Below are 20130 nucleotides of genomic sequence, written 5' to 3'. Positions count from 1 at the left end.
GGGGCGAGCGGCGGCGGCGGCGAACTTGGCCGCGGATCCCCTCGGAGGGGACGCCTCAGCCAATCGGAAGCAGCGGGGGGGGTGTAAAGAGAAGGGCGTGTCCCGGCTTGGTCTTTAGGTCAGCACCTATTGGCTAGCTGCCTCCGAGCCTTAGCCAACCAAGAGAGTCGGGCTCGCAGATGGCTACACAGAGTCCTCTGTGGCCGGGAGCGCCTGGCGCTCCTCCCCGCCCGCCCCTCCCTCGGGTAAGAGGCGAAGCGTGGGAACGGGATGGGGGAGACGCGGGCAGAGGGAGAGGGAGAGGGCGGCCAGCGGCGGCGGCGGCGGCGGCGTGGGGAGCGGAGAGCGCGCTGTTGAGCTGGCGCCGGGGGATCGCCGCCACCCACCCGCTCGCTCGCCGCGGCAGCCTTCCAGCGGTGTTCCGGCTGGTAGCCCAGAAGCCAGGGAGCATGAAGCGGGCTCACCCGGACTACAGCTCTTCCGACAGCGAGGAGTTGGACGAGCCCATCGAGGTGGAAAAAGAGAGCGCGGACGAGAATGGGTGAGGCGCGGCAGCAGTCCTGGGGGGGGGGGGCCGGCGGTGACCGGCTGGCCTGGTGGGTCGGTGGGTGGATGGGGAAGCACCGGGCGAGGGTCTCCGGGGACGTTGCCAGTCCTTTCCTCGGCCCGTATCTCAGGGGGAGGGTCGTGAGCGGTCCCCCTGCCGCTTCTCTCTAGCGGCAATAATAAGGCAAGGGGTGCCCACTCTATGTTGACTTCTTGGGATTTAGCCTCACTAAATGCGACGCAACTTCGAATAAAGGCGCCTTCCCGCCTCCCCCCCCCTCCCGCTTTGGTGGGACCGCACCTCGTTGCTCCTTTACTAAATTCGGTGTTTTCTTCCGATTCCGTTTGTTCAACATGCCTAAAAGCAAAGGCGGAGGGACAAGGAAGCGGGAAGGAGAAGGCAGCTGCTGCCCATTGATCACAGACTCTGTGGTTATGGTGGTGGCGAAGAGAAGGCACTCTGTACCTGTTCTAGGCAGTCTCTTTTATGCCTCGTCACTTCTCACCTTTCCAAAGACCTGCTGGCTAGATTGCAAATTTTGACACTGGAAGCAGGAACACATGGAATGGGGCTGGGGGGGGGGTTTGCCGATGATTAAAATATGCTCCCACCCTTGCTATTTGCACCCTGCGTTTGTTAAGATGGTGGTTACCTGGGATTAGTCAGAAGTCAACGTTTCTCACCTGAGTCTATTCCTGTACTGTACTTACAGTTTTGTGCTGTAATCTGATAGAAATCTCTCCAACCTTGTCAGCTTTTTTTTTCTGGATCTGCACTGACCTTTTCTTTCTTTTTGCTGGTTTCAGAAACTTGAGCTCTGCTCCGGGTTCCATGTCTCCAACCACCACTTCCCAGATCTTGGCTAGGAAAAGACGCCGAGGAGTAAGTCTCTTGCTGCTGTGCTAAATGCCCCCCCTCAATTCCCATTACTGCCCTTGCAACAAAAATGCCTCTTTCCTTGCAGATCATTGAGAAGCGTCGCAGGGATCGGATTAACAATAGCCTGTCTGAGCTAAGGAGGCTGGTGCCGAGTGCCTTTGAAAAGCAGGTAATTTTTAGGTAGCTGGGAGTGATGTTGGTGCTTTTGGGCTCCCTCTGTTTTCATTGAGTTTCTGCTCTCTTGCCCTCTTTGCTTGGCTTGAATCCATCTGCCTTTATGCTGATGACTTGTCATGTTGTTTTTTTTAAAGGGATCGGCCAAACTGGAAAAAGCCGAAATCTTGCAGATGACTGTGGATCATCTGAAAATGTTGCACACAGCAGGAGGGAAAGGTGAGGTTTCTTGCCTAGCAGACCCATACTCTGGGTCTGATTCCTTATCTAGCCAAAATGGCAAAACTCAGGCACAAGAAGGAATCCTGTATGAGTTTATGGGAACCCTGAGTTTTGCAGAAGCATAAAATAGCTTCAGGGGAAAAAAATCTTGCATGGAAACATGCCAGTGAAAGGAAATGGAATGAAGTATTCTGGAAGAGGATGTGGCTGGTTGGCTGTAACGTGGAACAGGGCCCCCCTAGGCTGCAACAATTGAGTTGCAGGTCTCAACTGTGACACCGTAGTGCGTCATAGTGAAGATTTATTCAGAATGCAGATACTTTCTCTTTGGCATGTTGACTGTCAGTACAAATCCACAGACTGCATACTCTTGGGCAGATTTAGAAGAGGTAACTGTGTTAGTCTGTGCTAGCATGTCAGGCAAAAACAAAATAAAAAATAAAGAAGATAAAGCCATTGTAGCATTTTAAAGATTAACTGCCATATTTTACATTAATATAGTAGTTAGTCATTAAGGTGCCACAACATCTTTATCTTCTATATTTTTTACTTTTCATTTGTTTTTGCCTGATACCTTGGCCTACTCTGGAATAAATGGGGTGGAAGGATGGAGACATTTTTTACCCTTTTTACACATTTACTTTCTTTAGAGGGAAGGGAATGATGTTCTACTGAAAGCAATAGAATGCACGTCTAGGTAACTTTAGGGTTGGGCTGTGCATAGTTTATCTTTTCCTTTGTTCTTTTAATTGTGGTTATATTTTAAGAATTTTATAGTGTTTCTGTTTTTTAGCATTTTAGCTTGTGAGCTGTCTCATGGACCAAAACTCACTATACAAACATAATAAACAGTTAATTGTATGCCCTAAAAGAAGGTGTGAGAAAGTGCAGTGTTGTTTACAAATAACCTGTTAGTAATAAGCTTTTTATTGATGTACAATAGCTGCAATTTACAACCTATTAATAACTCCTATTAAAATCAGAATTACTGCTCCAGAATATCTAGGTTTTGGGTTGTGACTAAGGAGGTTTAGAATTAACAGACACATGTTGTTTATAGACTGTATCAGGTTCAATCCACTGTGTTGCTAGTAGGACTAGAAGCAAATCCTGAACTCTAGAGAGAGCCACCATGAGTTGACATTACTGGCCTGAATAGACCAATGGTGGTTCTGCATTAAACAGCTTATGTTCCTAGGAGAGAGAAAAGGAGAAGCTGCAGAGTGGAGACATGTATATGGCAGTGCCTGTAGCTACATGGCAAAAGGTCCCTCCAATTAATAGTATCTTAATAGCTATGCTGGATGGCTGGGAGCTTCCAGAGTTGTAGGCCACCAAAGAGAATAATTTACTGCGAACTAACTTAGCACAGGTCAACTGCACATTAACTAGCATTTTGCTACTGCATGACATTTATCTTTTTGTTGTGAATGAATCTGTGGAGGAAAGACCTGGGAATAAGGAAATTTCCCTCATGTGCGGATTTTGGTAATAGTCTTGGGCAGCTTCAGCTCAGAGCTGAGTGTGCTTGCTGTTTGGTCACCTAACATGTCAGTCAGATTGTACTATATCGCTAATGGCTAGAACCTGCTGTGCTAATGGGCAGAAATTGTTTAAAATGAATGTGGAGTTGAAACGCCTCTTTGCCATCTTGTGCCTTTCATTTTCACAGGATCTGGCCAGGAAGTTTCTGCAGTTGTATTCATATTTTATTCTGATTCTTTTGGGATGTTAGGGAGAATTCTTTAGGGAGAATTAAGGCTGCCTGGTATAGATTTCATACTTCAAATCTTGGGTCTCTAGATCTTGTCAAACTACAGTTCCCAGAAGCCTTGACCATGCAGACTGAGGCATTTTGGGAGCTGAAGTCCAAGAACATGTAGGAACCATAGAGATCATTGGTCAAGAGATAATAAATGGAAAGAGACGTCTATTCTGAACATACCCCTTTTTTGTTTTTCTTCCAGGTTATTTTGATGCTCATGCACTTGCTATGGACTACAGGAGTCTAGGTTTTCGAGAATGTTTGGCTGAAGTTGCCCGTTATCTGAGCATCATTGAGGGCCTAGACACTTCCGATCCTCTTCGTGTCCGCCTCGTGTCTCACCTGAATAATTATGCCTCTCAACGGGAAGCAGCAAGCAGCTCTCATGCAGGGCTTGGACAGATTCCATGGGGCAATGCTTTTGGACATCACCCCCACATCTCCCACCAATTGCTGCTGTCTCAGAATGGGCATACGTCTACAAATGGCACCATCTCTTCTGCAGAAGGCCATCATCCAAGCAGAAATGCGGCTCCTCATGCTGAATCATCGTCATTGAGACTGCCCCCTACGGGTGGCATTGGACCAGTGCTTCCTGTAGTCACTTCTGCTTCTAAACTCTCTCCCCCTTTGCTGTCCTCCATGGCTTCCCTTTCTGCGTTTCCTTTTCCTTTTGGTTCGTTCCATCTGTTGTCCCCTAACACTCTCAGTCCATCCACGCCAGCACAATCTGCCAGCCTGGGCAAGCCTTACAGACCATGGGGGACTGAGATTGGTGCATTCTAAGGGGGTAGAGAGGGGGCTGTGTGCATGTGGTATGTGTGTGTAAATATCCAGCTGAGCTGGGGCCTTTCCAACTTCAGTTCTAAATTCTCTTTAACAGTTTTTATGTAAAAGGTACAATTTTGCTTTTAACAGAGTTTGTACAAAAAAAGAGTGTTCCTCTTCTTCCTTCCCCATAATGTGTTAGCAGTTGGGGGGGGGATTGCCCAATATTTATCCAAATCTTTAAACCACAGTAGATGTTATTTTTAAAAATAGACTTGTGCTGACTATCTTATTATGTTAGTCAATTAGTGGAATTTCTTGAATGATCCTGTTTGTCTGAGAACGCTGGGTCTTTTTTTTAAAGAGTAGAATATCTTTTTGCTTAGAACAAAAGAGCCTTAACACACATTTTGTTCTGTTTTTGTCTTTTCTCTCTCTCTCTCTCTCTTTCTTTTGGTGAAACTGAGATGTTTTTCAAAGGAGACAATCTTGTGTTAACTATATTCTAACTTCTGTATTTCTGAGCAAAAGCATTGACAAACCAGATGGACCTGATTTATCTGAGAAGAAGAATATAACTTTTGTTACTAGATCAGTGGTTCAGTCTAGCTTGCAGATTCTAATACATCTTGATTTCCATTTTAGAACCCTTGCTCAGTTTCATGTGTCAGATTATATTTCTTCCCCCCCCTTCCCATGAAGCCAACATCTACAAGTATCACTTATGCTAGGAGCTTTTCCTTATTTACTTCAGCTTTTGATATACAAGGTTGCACCGAAGCCAGGCAGCACAAGTCTTGTGTCTACTACAGAGTAAGTTGTAGAGTTCAATCAAATCCTCCCAAGTAATCATGTACAGAACTGCAGCCCAAGTTAGCATGCATTTTTTTGAGTGCAGTGTCAGTCAATCACCCTCTTACCCCACTAATTTCAACTAAATTATCTTCAGCTGCCTTCGTTGGGATCCAACCAATTAGCTGAAACCCTAGTGCTTAGTGTAGAAAGTCAATCTAGTGCAGGCCCATTGAATAAGTGGGGATTTGGTGAGTCAAGTCCTCTGTAGGTTCCTATTCTAGTTGCAACTTGCTATGCTAAGCAACAGGATGTCACCCATTATCTCACTTCCGTCCTTTTTTCTTGTCTGAATTTAGGTAAGTCATCACTTTAAGTCACTCTAAGAAAGGTTGTCCAGTTTCAGCCAGAGAACATGGGCTGAGATCCAGGCCTAGTTAATGATTGTTAGTCTCAGTGAAATACATAGAACTTATGTCAATGAACACAAACTTTTTAAGCTGATAACAAAAGAACATAAGTGTGATTAATCTTGTTTCAACTGAGGTTCACTTTTAAATTTGGTGCTGATTAAAGTGAGGTCTGAGGTATTTCTGGTTCTCTCCTTGGGTTGCTCTCCTTAAAACCCCTTTTAACCATAACCTCTTGACTGGACTTGGAAATGAGTATCTTCAAGGGAACAGATAATTCGGTGGACAGCTACTTGGTATTTTGCTTTCTTGGCGTGTCATAAGAAAGATTAGATTTCTTCTTCCTCTTTCCTTCAGATATATTATTCCCCATCTGTTGCAGAGAATTCCCAAACAGTACTGAAAAAGATTTAGGATGACAAAGGGAACCATGGGGTGCAGAAAGTTCTTATTTGGTGACAGAAGTACATAACCTATGAAATAAAACCCATTGCCTGTTATTTTCACACCTGGACACAGCAGAATATCACCTATTGTGATGGCAGAACATGAGAGAATATGGTGGTACCTGAGGAAACTTGAGCTGCTAAGATTTATTTTTTCCAAATTGGAGGTTCCACTGCTGTAGAACAGCTGTGGAAAGCATAACATGTTACACCTAATGCTTATATATGAAAAAGGCTTCATGTGGTCTTCCAGTAGCTGAGAAACGGAGAAAATGACAGCAATTCCAGGACTTTTCCTGGTGCTCTTAGCTAATGTTTATTGAACTGTCATAGAACTATGGAGTTGGAAAGGACCTATAAAGCCATTGAGTCCAACCCTCTCATTATATTTGATAGAGGAGTATCAGACTTTGTCTTGAATGCTTCCAGTGTTGGAGCACACATCATCTCCTGAGATGGTTGGTTCTATTGTTCTGCTCTAACAGGAAGTTTTTCTATTGCTCCATCACACTGCAGTGGGCTGGCCCAAGACATATTGCTATCTGAGGCATAATAGCAAATAGAGCTCTTCCTCCCCAAAGCCAATGGGCACAATATCCTAAATTAGTGACATTGCTTGGCACCAGAGGCAGAAAGTGAAATAAACATGTAATTACAACATATTTGCAGTTTGTTACCCTTTCATAACATTTGAAGTAATCTGCCAGAGGCAACCTCATCACTCCACTTAAAGGTGGGGCCAATTGTACTGTCACATATGCCATTGATCTTCTGTCCCATGGGGGTGGGTGGGACTAGCTAGAAGAAGAAAATGTGCTAATTCTGCTTTTAACAATACAATAGAAATGAAGATAATTTAGTTTAGAATCCTGTTATTTACAACTTTAGTGTAATTGCATAATTCTTAGTGGCAAATTGGTGCATGTTAAGAGGTCAGCATAGATGTGTGCTTCATAACAGGAAATGTATAGGCTGATTTCTCAACTTGCAAATATTTGCCACTGAAATTCTTATCAGTTGATTTTTCCCAGTGTAAATGTGTAATAGGATTCTGGCCAATATTTGCTGCAATCTGTGTCATTCCTTTCTTCCGTTAGTTTTCATGTCACAGAACTTTGGATTTTACAGTGCAGTATTCCGGTGGCTCAAAACATAGAATAGATGAACATCATCAAGATCACTGTAATACATGGGGGAGGGGTTTTTTGGGCTCTGGACTTAACCTTGGAGGGTAATGAGAAAAGGACCCCACATTTTGGGGAAACCTCTTGTATACTGGTTTGAATATATAAAATCTCCCTGAACAGGTTTGCCCTTTAAACAGAAACTCTAAAGAGAGTTCCACCAAATTCAGTTTGATCTTTCTCTCTTTTTTTGTATTTGTCTTTAAATAAAATAAGAAGATAAAGTTGAATGGCAGCTTTCTCTAGCTACACAAAAGGAAAAAACAGTTTTCAACAGGTTATGGTGAAGATGTCATCTTTTGTATTGCTCTAAATGTAATGTTCAGTAAATAATGTATGTTTCTATTTCACTGTTATCTTCTAATTGTCCTATGAAGTCAACTTTCACAATACAGTGGTGCCCCGCAAGACGAATGTAATTCGTTCTGCGAGAATCACTGTCTTGCGAAAAAATCGTCTTGTGAGGTTCCCTATGGGAACCTTGCAAGACAAATGAAATGTATTCGTCTTGTGAGGCATTGGTCTTGGGAAAAAGAAAACCCGTCTTGCAAAGCATGGTCATAGAAGAAACCATCTTGCGAGGCACCATAGCAATTGCAAAAACTAATCGTCTTGCGGGTTTTTCGTCCCGCAAGGCAATCGTCTTGCGAGGCACCACTTATTTGCAAGGTGAGCATTAGGAAACCTCTTTAAAATTATTTGATAGTCCCATATCTGCAATAGAAAAATAATCAGTTTCATGTGTTTGGTTAAATATGCTTGTGCTTTGCATATAAGAACCATTTTCATGGGCCTAAACCTGTTTTCCAGTCTCAACTAGAATAGATACCTTGACTGAAATACTGCTGCACAACTCTGTATAGTGAGGATGTATTCATCCGTGGCAAATTGCCACTGATTGAAGATAAATAGCTGCTGGTTATCGGCACTTTTGGGGTGTGTACAACTCACACTCAATGCAACAAAGTAGCATACACTCTGCCAAAGGAAGCCTTTAGTCAGTGACAATTTGCTTCACTTGATGACATGATCACAATTGTGAACATGGATCTGCACAACAGGATTTCTGCCACTGAATCAATGGGAAATTGGTAAGTTAACAGTTGTGTAAGTACCATTGACTCAAGAGGTCAGTTGTATCAGTGACTGAGAGGGATCTCCTACAGTTGAATTTCAGCTATTGTCCCAGTGCCATCTGGTCATTGCATTTGCATGCCACTTTTCCTCAAGAGAACTCAAGGTGACATACGTGGCTTTTCTTGTCTCCAGTTTAATCTCACAACAGCCGTGTGAGGTAGGTCAAACAGAGAGTGTCTGGCCCTAAGTCAGTGAGTTTTGTAGCTGAGCGGGCATTTGGAAGCAGCGTGTTTCTAAGTTGAAACTCTACGTTGCCTGCTCTTGCTGTCCAGCAAGATCTGGAGGGTCAAATGTACCTCATTCCTACTCATAAAAGGTACAGCAGACAAAAGGAAGAACAGAACACGTGATCCCACCTGGGGATGTTTGCTTAGTGTGCACACAAAAAAAGTCAAGTGTCAAGGAGACTTTTTTTTAAACCCCAGATGCGAAAGGCTGTTTTATTTTTCATTATTCACATTTTGAAACTTCATGATAGGGCAAAACTGAGGGATGTTGCCTTGCACTCTCCTACCAATGTTTTTATTCTTTTGCTCCTCTTTTGTGATGGTTGTGTTTATTGATATAAACTGAAAACAAAACCCAACAAAATAGCGGATGAGTTAGGTCTAGGGTAGTGTTCAGTGGGGTTCCACTTGCAATCAAAAGTTGGGGGAGGTGACTGATGTGATTCCTTCATCCCCTTGCGACTACTTCAGAAAGGTGTTCTGGAGAGTGGGGAATGAACTTCCATCCATGCAACTTAAATCTGCCCCAGTATTTCTAGGGCATCTGTTGATGAAGACTTGCAAAAATAAAATAAAATAAAAATCACAAAATAAATATGTTCCATAGCTGTGGCAGAACATTACAAATGGAGAACAAGGAACAAGAATGAAAGTAAAGTAGTAGCACATTGTAGCAATCCCTGTCATCCAGGCAAATGAAGAACCTGTGATAGGAGCCATCTGAAAGATCCAAAGAGCTGGGGCACAGACTTCATAAACTGTTTACTGTGATTAAAAGGTCAGTAATTTCAACCAACTACCTTTTACCTATTGACATTGATAGGTAGGTTTTGCTATCTTGTGCTTGAGGACGTGGTCCAGCTGCTAGTCATTTCTGAAGAAGTGAATGCATAGCTTCTGATGGGTGCAGCCTCCTTTGCCACTTCATTTTCTCTCATGAATTTATCTCTGTGGAGGACTTCCATCTACAAATGGGCTGAGATATGGGCCATAAGACAGCATCTCTCATTGAATGATCTTGGGTTCTAAAGCTTCAGAGGTGGTTCTTCTACCAGAAATGAAAAGCAGAAGGTGCACTTAGGACCTTGTTTTGTATTTGGCTTCAGGAGTCCAAAAGGTGCAAAAGTGAACTTTCCCACTTCTGACAGCTGAGTGCTTAACAGTGGAAAGCTGGCCAAGTATTAAGCAGTAACCTGGGGGTGGCCCTAACAGTTGTCTTGGTTTCTCCTGAAAAATGAATGGCTTGAGATTGTGGGTGGTGGGAACTGGAATGTAGTGACCTTCTTTTGTACATAGAGCTTGGAGAAAAAAACATTGTCAACCCCCAAGATGTGATGAATAAATCCTTGAATACAGAAGGATTAGGTTTCGAAAGAATAGCTGTGTTAGCCTGTGCAAGCACATCAGACCCAATTTTAAAAAGCAGAACAAAAACAAAAAACAAAGCAAAACCAAATGATAAAATATTTTGGCACTTTGAAGACCAACTATTATATTTTAATGTGAGCTTTTGTAGATCAAGTCTACTTCATCGGATATAAGAGTGAAATTATATGATTGGTATATGTTTACGTGGCCCCATGACCAGGTAGGGATATCTGACCAGAAGGACTTAATTGTGTTCTTGGGATCCATATGTTCCCTCTGTTGAGAATGGCTGGCTTAGGCTACCTATCCACGAGCGTGTGGAGAGAAAGCTGAGCAGAAAATTTTGTCATGCTTTCCCTCACTATGGCAACACAAATTTTCATTTAAATTGCATGCAGTATTTCTAAATATGCATTATTTCTATTATAAGATTTGGAAGAAACAAGTTACAAATAGTATACTGTAATTACCTCCAACTTGTTACTCTGAAGGGAATGTGGGAATGAGGGTTGCAACAAAGCTAGATTTTAGAAGAGGGGTAAGGAATTCAAACTATTGTTCTAAATCTTTTGAAGCAGAGTAAGTAATGCATTTATTCTTTAATTACAGTTTAAGCCATGTTAGGTATTTTATAGAATTTTTGAGCTTTTTTTTTGCCATTCTCATATGGATCTTGAGGCTATTTTTAAAAAAGAACAAACTACCATAACAAAGTTATTAGCAATATTCAACTGAAATTGTTTGGTAACCCTAATGTTAACAAATGTTTCTTTTTTTTTCTTTGTGTCAATGCAATGCAACTGATACATTTTCACCCATTAACAGGCAACATCAATAGCATTTTTGGGGGGCAGCTAGCATCACATCTTCCATGGTACATCTTCAGGAGCATAGAGTACGCTGACATAGTTGTGAAGTTGCTTGTTCTTCTTTGCACTCACAAAGAAATGTGCCAGTACAAAAGTCCCATTTTCTTTCTATTAAGTGACTCTCAAGTAACTCCATGTGGCTGGTGTTCCATCCATTTTAAGAAGTGGATTATTTTTTTCTTTCCACATTATCGTTATGGCATTTTCTGTTGTTCCTTCAAGATTTGCAGATGTTATTTAAAAAGCAACAACTTTACCTTGGTTTTAATCTGGAATGGTAGCCAGAGAATGGATGCACATTTGATGCATGTGTTTTGAGTCTTTCACTCTTAGTTGCTGCCTCTTTGTGTATGTCACTGAGTGGTGCAATGGCTGCTAGATTACTGATTTTTTCCATAGAGGTTGGCTTTAGGTCACCAGTAAAGATTCTACAGCTTTCATTGAGCACTCCATCTACCTACTTGAAATGGACAGAAATTTACCACAATGGGCTTGTGTATTCACCTGCAAAAGAGCATAGGGCCAGGGCTGCGATTCTTGGTATATGTTGTTCCGTGCTCCAGGTGGTTCCCAATAGCATTTATATGAAAGCAGTGTTAAAAAGTAAGCGGTCAGGCACTATGTAGTTGCAAACAGAAAGATTATACAAAACCTGTCTTTTCCTTCCTCCTTTTCTTTTTGGTAGACAAGTGGCCACCCTAACTGCAGAGAAGGGCATTTCTTTCAGGTTCTGGCCTTAGTCTACATGGAATAGATTACGTTTCAGATCCAGATGTTTGCTTATAATTTAAACCCTCATGAACTGTGAAGCTGTCTGCCATATCATTCACATCCATATCGGTTAAGGCATAATTAGGTTCAAGAAAGCAACCAGACAAATTCATACAAGAGGGATTGTTAGTGGTAACAGAATAGGATACTCTAGGCAGCTGCTTTATGGTGAACTAACAATGAAGTGCATAGGTGTGGGGTGTGTATGACAATAGAACACTTCATTAATACCCGATACTGTTGAAAAAGCACAGATCTGGCCATAGCAGGAGACTGGGATGAAAGGATAATTGTTCTGGCCCAAGTGCAACTGGTCTTCATTAAGGTAATAAGATTTGTCCTGAAGCTTGCAGGATCGGGGCCCTGGATCTTAAGCCAGGTAATTAAACTTTACTTTTCCCCCCAAACTCTCTATTTCTTCCATACACAACCAATATTCTGAGGGGAGAAAAAAATTCATGCTCTACATAAGAGGCTGCACAAGTGCTAATTAGGGAATGGATGTACAGTTTAGAAAGCCTGAAAAGAATAATGAACCACATTGCTTTTTATACCTCTGCCTCTGATCCCATTGTTCTTAAATGACCATGCTGTGGGACTGGAGTGCCCTCAAAGATTGAACACTGATGTTTATAGTGTAACAAAATGTCCTGCCCTGGGCTAATTATCATTTCCTTTTGTCAAGGGAAGTAACATTCATGAAGGATAGTTATGCTTCCTATCCAATGGTATGCTCCTATATCTGCAAACGGTTCCTCAGTTGCACACACGCGCGCACGCGCATGCACGCACGCACGCACGCACGCACGCACACACACACACACACACACACACACACACACACACACACACACACACACACACACAAAAGGGTCTTGCTGACAAATCAGTGCTGTTTCCCATGGGCTACTACAGTGTTTTCATGGATCACCAGGAGCCCAAAGGTGGTTATGGAAGGTGGCCAACTGCAACGTACAGTATGTGTTTGGGGCTTTTTTTGCAAGGTATGTTGAGAACACGTTGAGAATAAAAATCTTGCATTTGTTGGAATCTTGACATGGCTGTTATAACAGATTAGGTGCAAGGGGTATCAAGAGCACTGACTAGCGCAGTTTTGTGGGATGAATGCCAGTGAGCATGCCCTCAAAATGTAGACTAGGTATTTAGACAGATTTCTATTCTTCACCCTTGCACCTCCTTTGGGATCTCTTGCATCCCTTCTACTTTGGCCCATGGACAATTGTGGAATAGTATCATGGCACTGTGAAAGATGTCTGCTTTGTTGTTTAGTCGTTAAGTCGTGTCCGACTCTTCGTCACCCCATGGATCAGAGCACGCCAGGCCTTCCTGTCCTCCACTGCCTTCCAGCTTCGATGACACTGTCCAAACATCTCGTCCTTTGTCGTCCCCTTCTCCTCTTGCCTTCACACTTTCCCAACATCAGGGACTTTTCCAGGGACTGTTTTACAGCCAACAATAATGCATTTCTTGTGCTATAGGAGCCTTGTGGTGCAGTCATTAAAGTGCTGCACTGTAGCCAAAGCTGCTCACAACCCAGATTCAATTCCAGGTAGCCAGCTCAAGGTTGACTCAGCCTTCCATCGTTTCAAGGTCAGTAAACTGGGAACCTAACCTTCAGGGGAGGGGGAATGTTTAGTCTCCATAATTAAATTGTAAGCCACTCAGAGAGTGCTTTAAGCACTATGGGGCAGTATATACGCAGTATGCTTTGCTATGCTATAAGTGGCTTGCCCAAATGACACTCACTCTTGAATAGATGCAGGCACCCATAACAAAAAAGAAAAGACCCCCTCCTTTAAAAAAAATCCTCCCTTAATTAGGAACATATTTTTACTTGATAAAAAGGGTCTCAGTGCAATAATCTAGCTGCTTACTGTTAACTAAAGAGCAACACTGCCAGCCTGTAGTTATCTGTACAAGTTAACCTGGGATTAGCTCTGTCTGATATGATGGGCCTTACTTACAAGTGAATATAACTGGGGAAGTGGGCAGTACACAGCTCATGCTTTTAAATGTGATCATCATCTGTCCAGTTTTCAGATCCCAGTGTCTCTATTTGCTGCTGCTGCTATCAGACTATACTGTAAAAGGAGGAGAGGTGCTACGGCTTCTGGGAGGTAACCCAATCCAGCCACACAATTCCAGTCACCCACCTGCTTCACTTCTGGAAGGAAAGGAAAGATTTTGACCTGCACACTGGTAAGGTTCCATGGTTCAGGAAGATGTGCTGGAATCCTCCTGTCCCATCAGGAACTTCCATAGTTACTAGCACATGCCTATAGCTGTAGTGGCAGCAACAAAATTAGTGGCCACAGATGAATCTTGATTGGTTTCTAAGGAGTGGTGTGGATCTAATACAGCACCCCATCCTATTCCATGGTAGAAAACATCAGCAATATCTCCAAGTTTTGAAGGAAGATGACTAGAATGGTGGATTAATATGAAAACCTGATGGCCACATAGTTTATCAATCACTTTGTAATGTAGCAGCCACCACTTTCTGGATTAAATGTTTTTATTGCCATTTTGCAATTCATTAAAAGTCTTCTGGAATGATCTTATTTTAGCCAAACCTCTATGTGAGCTGTCATGAGACCATTCCACAAACTGAGAGCCACTACAGAAAAGTTCTTGATCCCAGGAAAAAAACATGGAAACAAACTGGCAACCAGTATTGGTACAAATTGGGGATTTCTTCTCAGAGGAGATACTACATTCAAAGAAGTGATAATTCTCAGTAGGAAGAGAGGGGGTAAATTCCCTTCAGGCTAATTGGATGCAATTAATTACAAGGGGCCATGAAACCATTTGCATTGAACTCCCTGCTTTGCATATCTGATGCAGACACATTTAAGCCTGTGTGTAGCTTGGCTCTATCAACAGGGCCATTAGGTTTTTGTATTAGTTCATGACCACAGAACATGCAGCATTCTTGTGCCATGTTAAAAATAGCTCTTCTCTGGATTACTTATAAGGAAAACATCAGTTAAGTTGAACAATCTATCTTTTGTATCACATAGATTCTCCCTTTGAATTTTCTTTGGCCATTATTGCCTCATCTTTTCAAAGGAAGCTATCAACAACAAGAGGAAATCCCGTACTAGAACTGAATGGTCCTTATTCAAAATGTACTTCCTTCTGGTGGGAAGTATACGTAATCAGCAACACACTCCATGAAACAGATGAAGTACCAAAACAAGGGGATAGGTGGACTTTATTCAGGGGGACTACGTAAGTTATTGTGTATCAAAGGCAGGAGAGTCATTTAAAGTGGAAATCATTTTTCTCCAGTTGGCCTCTGCCTGACAAGAAGGGACTAAGGAAAAAGAAGAGGAAGCTGGAGCTCTTTGGAGCATTCAAAGACATTTATTTAATCTCATCATAATTATTATGTTCTTTTATACACAGGTTCCCAAGAACAACATGTTACCAAGAATACTTGACTATAGAACATGAATTAGGAACATTAAACTACTATGACCACAATTAAGGCATACATGCATAAGCCTAAAACCATTGTCATACTGGCACAGTTGCACAAATTATCCACCCCCACTGTACAAGTGACCGTGCCATCATCCAAAAACTGGCCTCAGAGCATTTCCTAGTTCTCTAGTGCTGTGTTCCCCAGATGTTCTTGGACTAACACTCTCAGAAGTCTTCACCACTAGTTGTGCTGATCAGAATTTCTGGGCACTCTAGTCCACGGAAAATGGGGAACTCCAGTCTGGGAACTCAAGCCACTGGTCTAGTGAAAACCTTTGGAGGTCTGTTTCACCAAAGGTCCAACTTGCAACATAGCCCACACTGCCTCCTCAATAGAACATTGACTGCTTGCTGGATATTGTGGGTTAAATTACTAAGTACTTGCAGTGTGAGGCAATCTTACCATCACTTCATTACTTCAGTTCAGGTCTACTCTGGTCACAAACTTGCCATACTATTTTAGTTTTTGAACTGACTCAGAGAAACTCTGTAAATCTAAGCAGAGTCTTAAGGTTGTTTCTCAATGATTAGATATATTCTCTGTCAGGTTTTAAGAACAATAGCTCAGCTTGGAAAAGCAACAGCGGTGAAATCAAGAATTGTTCATTTCCACCACCCCCAAGACACCTTTAAGTGATTCTACAGTTCCATTTTTCAGTAACATAGGATTTTTTTGGTTTTGACCCAGAAAGTAACACAGAACATTTGAATTCAATTTCACAAGGATTGGCTTCTGTTCAGTTTTTTGTGTGTGACTTAAACAGGTTTTAGCTGCAAGCACCATGTGGTTGTTAAGGAGTACTTTAAGCTTTAAAAATCCCTGAGCAGTTAAAATGAAGTGTTACTTTCTTATTTATGTTACTTTATGCCCACATGTTATTCCCAAAGGCTTATATGTTTCTGTGCTGAAGCAGACCTACTTGAATTCTTAGGCACTGAATGACAATAACAGTGATGGCTAAATACAAACACAGAGTAAAAGATGTATATTATGGGCACCCCTTGCATTTCTTCTTTGTTTTTTCTCTAGCGACCATTAAGACCATCTTGTCCCAGGAGAATTTCAGAAAGAAAAACCCTGTCTGAAAGGCTGAAGACTTCCATAACATTCAAGTACATGTAAATAAATGCTATCATGCTTCTGTTAACAAGTTCATGGGGCCTTATCTATCATAATAAACACAGCTTTTGTACAATGGGTAATTGTGATTGGTGTAATGATTTTATATGTTACCTTGTGCATTCTCAAGTATGTGATTTGTGTGAGGATTCTCAAGTTGTAGCTGCCCACGGGATGAGGCATGAATATCCTAGCTTTACCATTTGGTTTCATTCTGAACTTTCTTGTTCCTAACAGTGTTTAGGATGAACTCAACTGATGCTTGCTCTGCACAAAATCTCTTAAAAGATCTGCCATCAACTAGATGCAGTGAATCTTGAACTATTATCAAGCTACGAGCTAGAGGCCATGTTCTCTGGCCCACCATTGGTGAAGAAACATGCTGGTAGACACCAGGATATATCCTGTTTGGAGCCACTCCCCAGTTGTGGAATTCTCACTATGAGAAGGTTCCATCAAACCCTTCTCTCCTTTGCTTCCTCAGAATTTATTTATTTTTTGTTCCACAATTAAAAAAAATGAATAATCCTATATTGGTTTTTATCCTTGTATACTTGAAATAAATTACTCTGCTGTTCTACCTTTAAACTATCCTGGAAACAGCTTTGTTTTTAAAAGCAGGATATAAATACACTAATAAGTAAATGAGTTTTTAAAATAGGAGATATTAGAGCCAATAGCCTTAATCCTATTATGTGTATAACTTGCCTTAGCAGATAGGGGGCAACTGACAGAAGTGCTGGGTGTGTGCTTGACACACAAACAGGATTGTGACCAGGCATGCAGCTGAAGCTGGTTCACACTGCTTCTGTACAATGAAACAGGTTAGAAGTTGGACAAGCCATGGGACAGAAGAAGGAGGTCTTTAATTACTGAAAATCATTCCCTGTCAGTGATAACATCACCCTTCCACAGGCATAACATACACAATAGGATTTTGGTCAGAGAATCTTTTGAAATTTGCCTGAGCTTTTAAAAACTTTTATTAAGCTAAGATTCTTGAAATCGCTAATGGAGTTGTACAAATACATGTCTTCTGTAGATGGGAATTTAAAATGCATTCATTTGCTGGACTGGACTGTTTAATACTAATACAGTACTTTAATATCCCATTGTGCTTTGCTTAGTTAATATAATTATTTTTTGTATCTCATATATTATTTTACATTGCCTTTTAAGACTTACATTATAACCACTTCATTTGCTATATTTTAGACATTTTTACAATTATTTTTACTGCAAAATATTGTGTTTTCACTGTTTTGAAAGGTATAAACATTTATGATTTTTACAGTTTTGTCTGTTCAATACATGTTAAAATGGATTTGGGCTTAATGGTAATTCTCCATAAGCTTATTGGTGCCCAATGGCAAGAATAAAGAACTCCTTTGTCAACTATTAATGTTTAGTTAAAGATATACTATGGAAGGAAAACAGATTTGCTTTGCTTTGAGCATTCTGAATTTGAGGTTGTAACGATTTTAAAAGGTCAAAGGAAAGATCTTTCTAATGGCACATTTTTGAGTAAGACAGCAAAATGATCAGTTCAGAAAGAGAAGAATTTACATACTGTACTACTGTACTGTTTTGTGGAGGAAATACGTTAGAAAACATATGGCAAAATGTTTCCAGTCTATGGGATCTAACTCACCTTGACATGAAATTTAAACAAGGAAACCACTGTTGCAAAAAGGTGTCTGGTTGACTTTGTGGAGATGATGCATGTCAGACATACATGATTTGTTGTAATAATAATAATAATAATAATAATAATAATAATAATAATAATAATAATAATAATAATAATGATGATGATGATGATGATGATGATGATGATGATGATGATGATGATGATGATGATGATGATGATGATGATGTGCTGTCAAGTCAATTCTGACTTATGGCAACTCTTTTTCAGGGTTTTCCAGATAGAGAGTACTCAGGAGTGGTTGACCATTCTCTTCTTCTTGAAGTGCCCTGGGACTGTGCAGCTTGCCCAAGGCCATACGGGATAGAGTCTTCACCCAGGACTTCACAATGGGAAGTCAAACTCCCAACCTCTGGCTCCTCAGCCAGATACTTAAACCACTGAGCTATCCAGCCAGTTGACTTTTAATAAACACTCCTATTTCAGCTCACAGTTCTCATGTCTCAAACTACATTGCCTGAGGAAGATTCCCCCCCCCCCCGGTGGGGTATGCTGCAGCAGAATGTCATAGCATTCTTCCTCCAGGTAAGCCAGCTGAACAGCACTTGGCACAGGCAGGGTTTAATGAGCTAGAGTACTGGTAGTCTGAGTTTCTGAGGAGGTCTATGAATGACAGGTTTATTTTGCTCTCCACAGGCCTTTTATTTGGATACTTACAGATTTATGCCAAACTGCACGAGCAACACAGTAATTTAGAAGGTACAGAATGGCATGCCTCCTTTTGAACCTGCTGGTAGGAGGGGGAAAGGAAGAATAGATTAAGAGGGCCCTGTTAATGAATCCTTGCATTTCTGCTGTGTCGGTAGGTGAATTTAACCAAAATGTAAAACTCAGCAACATAACTCACCTCCTTTTTTTGCATTTTTAAATTTAATGAAATACCTGACTTGAAGAGCAAAGTTTGTTGCCTCTTATTATACATACATATTTTAATCCTTTTTCTTAATTACTTTGAGCTCTCCACAGAAAAGGCAAGGCTACAGACGTTCTATGCAAATAAAATACATAAATAAGAATTATGTAACTTTTCTGTTCCTAGCTGGGTAGCTGAACGAGTTGGGTACCCTGTGTGAGGAAATGTGTGCAGTAGAGCTAGAGGTAGGGATTTTGATTCCTTGCTGTACCCGCTCGGAGAAAAGCCATCCTATGTAGCCTTGAGCAACTGAATAGTGTCAGAGCGCTCCCAGAAGAAGGGGCTGATAAACCATCTCTGTACCTAGAAAACATGAAAAAAGTCATTAATTTCCATGACAGCTATAAGCTGGAATTGACTTGAGGCATGTAATTAAACTTTCTAGTTGGCTCTAATTTGGCTTTTGGTTTGTTTTTGTTCTACATTTTAATGAGCCAGTGTGGTTGCAATCAGGTTATAAACACACCACTTCATATTAAAGGTTAATTTTTCCATCTTTTTTCATTAAGAAATGATTGATCATCTCTCAGAGTTACATTTCTCCTAGAAGTTCACAAAATACTTTGTTATTTTAACTATTTGTGCCCTGTAGTGAATAATAAATTTTAAAATCTGTAGAACTAGACACCTCCCTGAAGATTAGTCGTATTCTGCTTTCCACTTTGTAAACCTCATTTACATGGGGGCAGGTCATACTCTTGGCTTGCAGTCTTTACCTTGACATGGCTACACTGGAGCAGATGTGCCTGAGTTTGCACAGCTGACGATTTGCCCACAAATTGCAACATTTCACAATGAAATTTTTCAGAAAGATTTGTAAGATATTTCCAAAGCAGATATTTACTCGCAAAGATTTGTGAATGCTTCCAGCAGAAATTATCCTTAGGGTCAATATTCCTTTTGTGTTTTTGTCCTGCTTTCTTGCCAGGACTGATAAAATACATTTTCTTTCTGAAGACAAGGGACAAAATGAAGTTTCCCTCCAGTTCCATGTTAAAAATGCATTGGTATAGGGTGGGTACCGTGTAGTGTAGTGGAGGGAGTGAAGGACTAAGACTTGGGAGACTTGAGTTCAATTCTCTTTTTGGCTACAGAAATTCACTGGGGGCAGAGTGGAACTAGTAAAACCATTCTTTAAATATCCCACTTCTCTTGAAAGCCCTATTAGGATCACTATAAATCATTTTGATTTGATGGCACATAACGGGAGGTTGGACTGAGTAGCCTTTGGAGTCTATGATTCTGTTTTTTGATTCTGTGACAAGATAAGTCCCTGGTCTCATTCAGTAGGACTCATCTGATGTTCACTATGATGTTATTCTC

The 20130-nt window shown here is 41.2% G+C and overlaps 2 protein-coding genes across 2 annotated transcripts in view; both read left to right on the top strand.

The window, feature by feature from the left end:
- The window catches only part of LOC144589259 (uncharacterized), a 486230-nt gene that overhangs the window by 143745 nt on the left and 322355 nt on the right, over nt 1–20130 (top strand). The window lies entirely within an intron of this gene.
- HEY1 (hes related family bHLH transcription factor with YRPW motif 1) lies at nt 109–7417 on the top strand. The gene is made up of 5 exons (XM_072999061.2): nt 109–541; nt 1354–1429; nt 1512–1595; nt 1738–1819; nt 3790–7417. The coding sequence occupies exons 1-5, from the start codon at nt 180–182 to the stop codon at nt 4371–4373; spliced, it is 1188 nt and encodes a 395-aa protein (XP_072855162.2). The 5' UTR covers nt 109–179; the 3' UTR covers nt 4374–7417.

This window comes from Pogona vitticeps, chromosome 4 (genome assembly GCF_051106095.1).
Source record: "Pogona vitticeps strain Pit_001003342236 chromosome 4, PviZW2.1, whole genome shotgun sequence".
NCBI lineage: Eukaryota > Metazoa > Chordata > Lepidosauria > Squamata > Agamidae > Pogona > Pogona vitticeps.
The sequence above is the reverse complement of the archived record's forward strand: the minus strand, read 5'-3'. Positions and strand labels throughout refer to the sequence as shown.

What these genes read in the sequence shown, in the direction of transcription:
- HEY1 (XM_072999061.2), top strand. Translation starts at nt 180, where the DNA reads ATGGCTACACAGAGTCCTCTGTGGCCGGGAGCGCCTGGCGCTCCTCCC. An exon ending in GAGAGCGCGGACGAGAATGG is followed by an intron (nt 542 to 1,353) that starts GTGAGGCGCGGC and finishes TGCTGGTTTCAG; the next exon opens with AAACTTGAGCTCTGCTCCGG. An exon ending in CGAGTGCCTTTGAAAAGCAG is followed by an intron (nt 1,596 to 1,737) that starts GTAATTTTTAGG and finishes TTTTTTTTAAAG; the next exon opens with GGATCGGCCAAACTGGAAAA.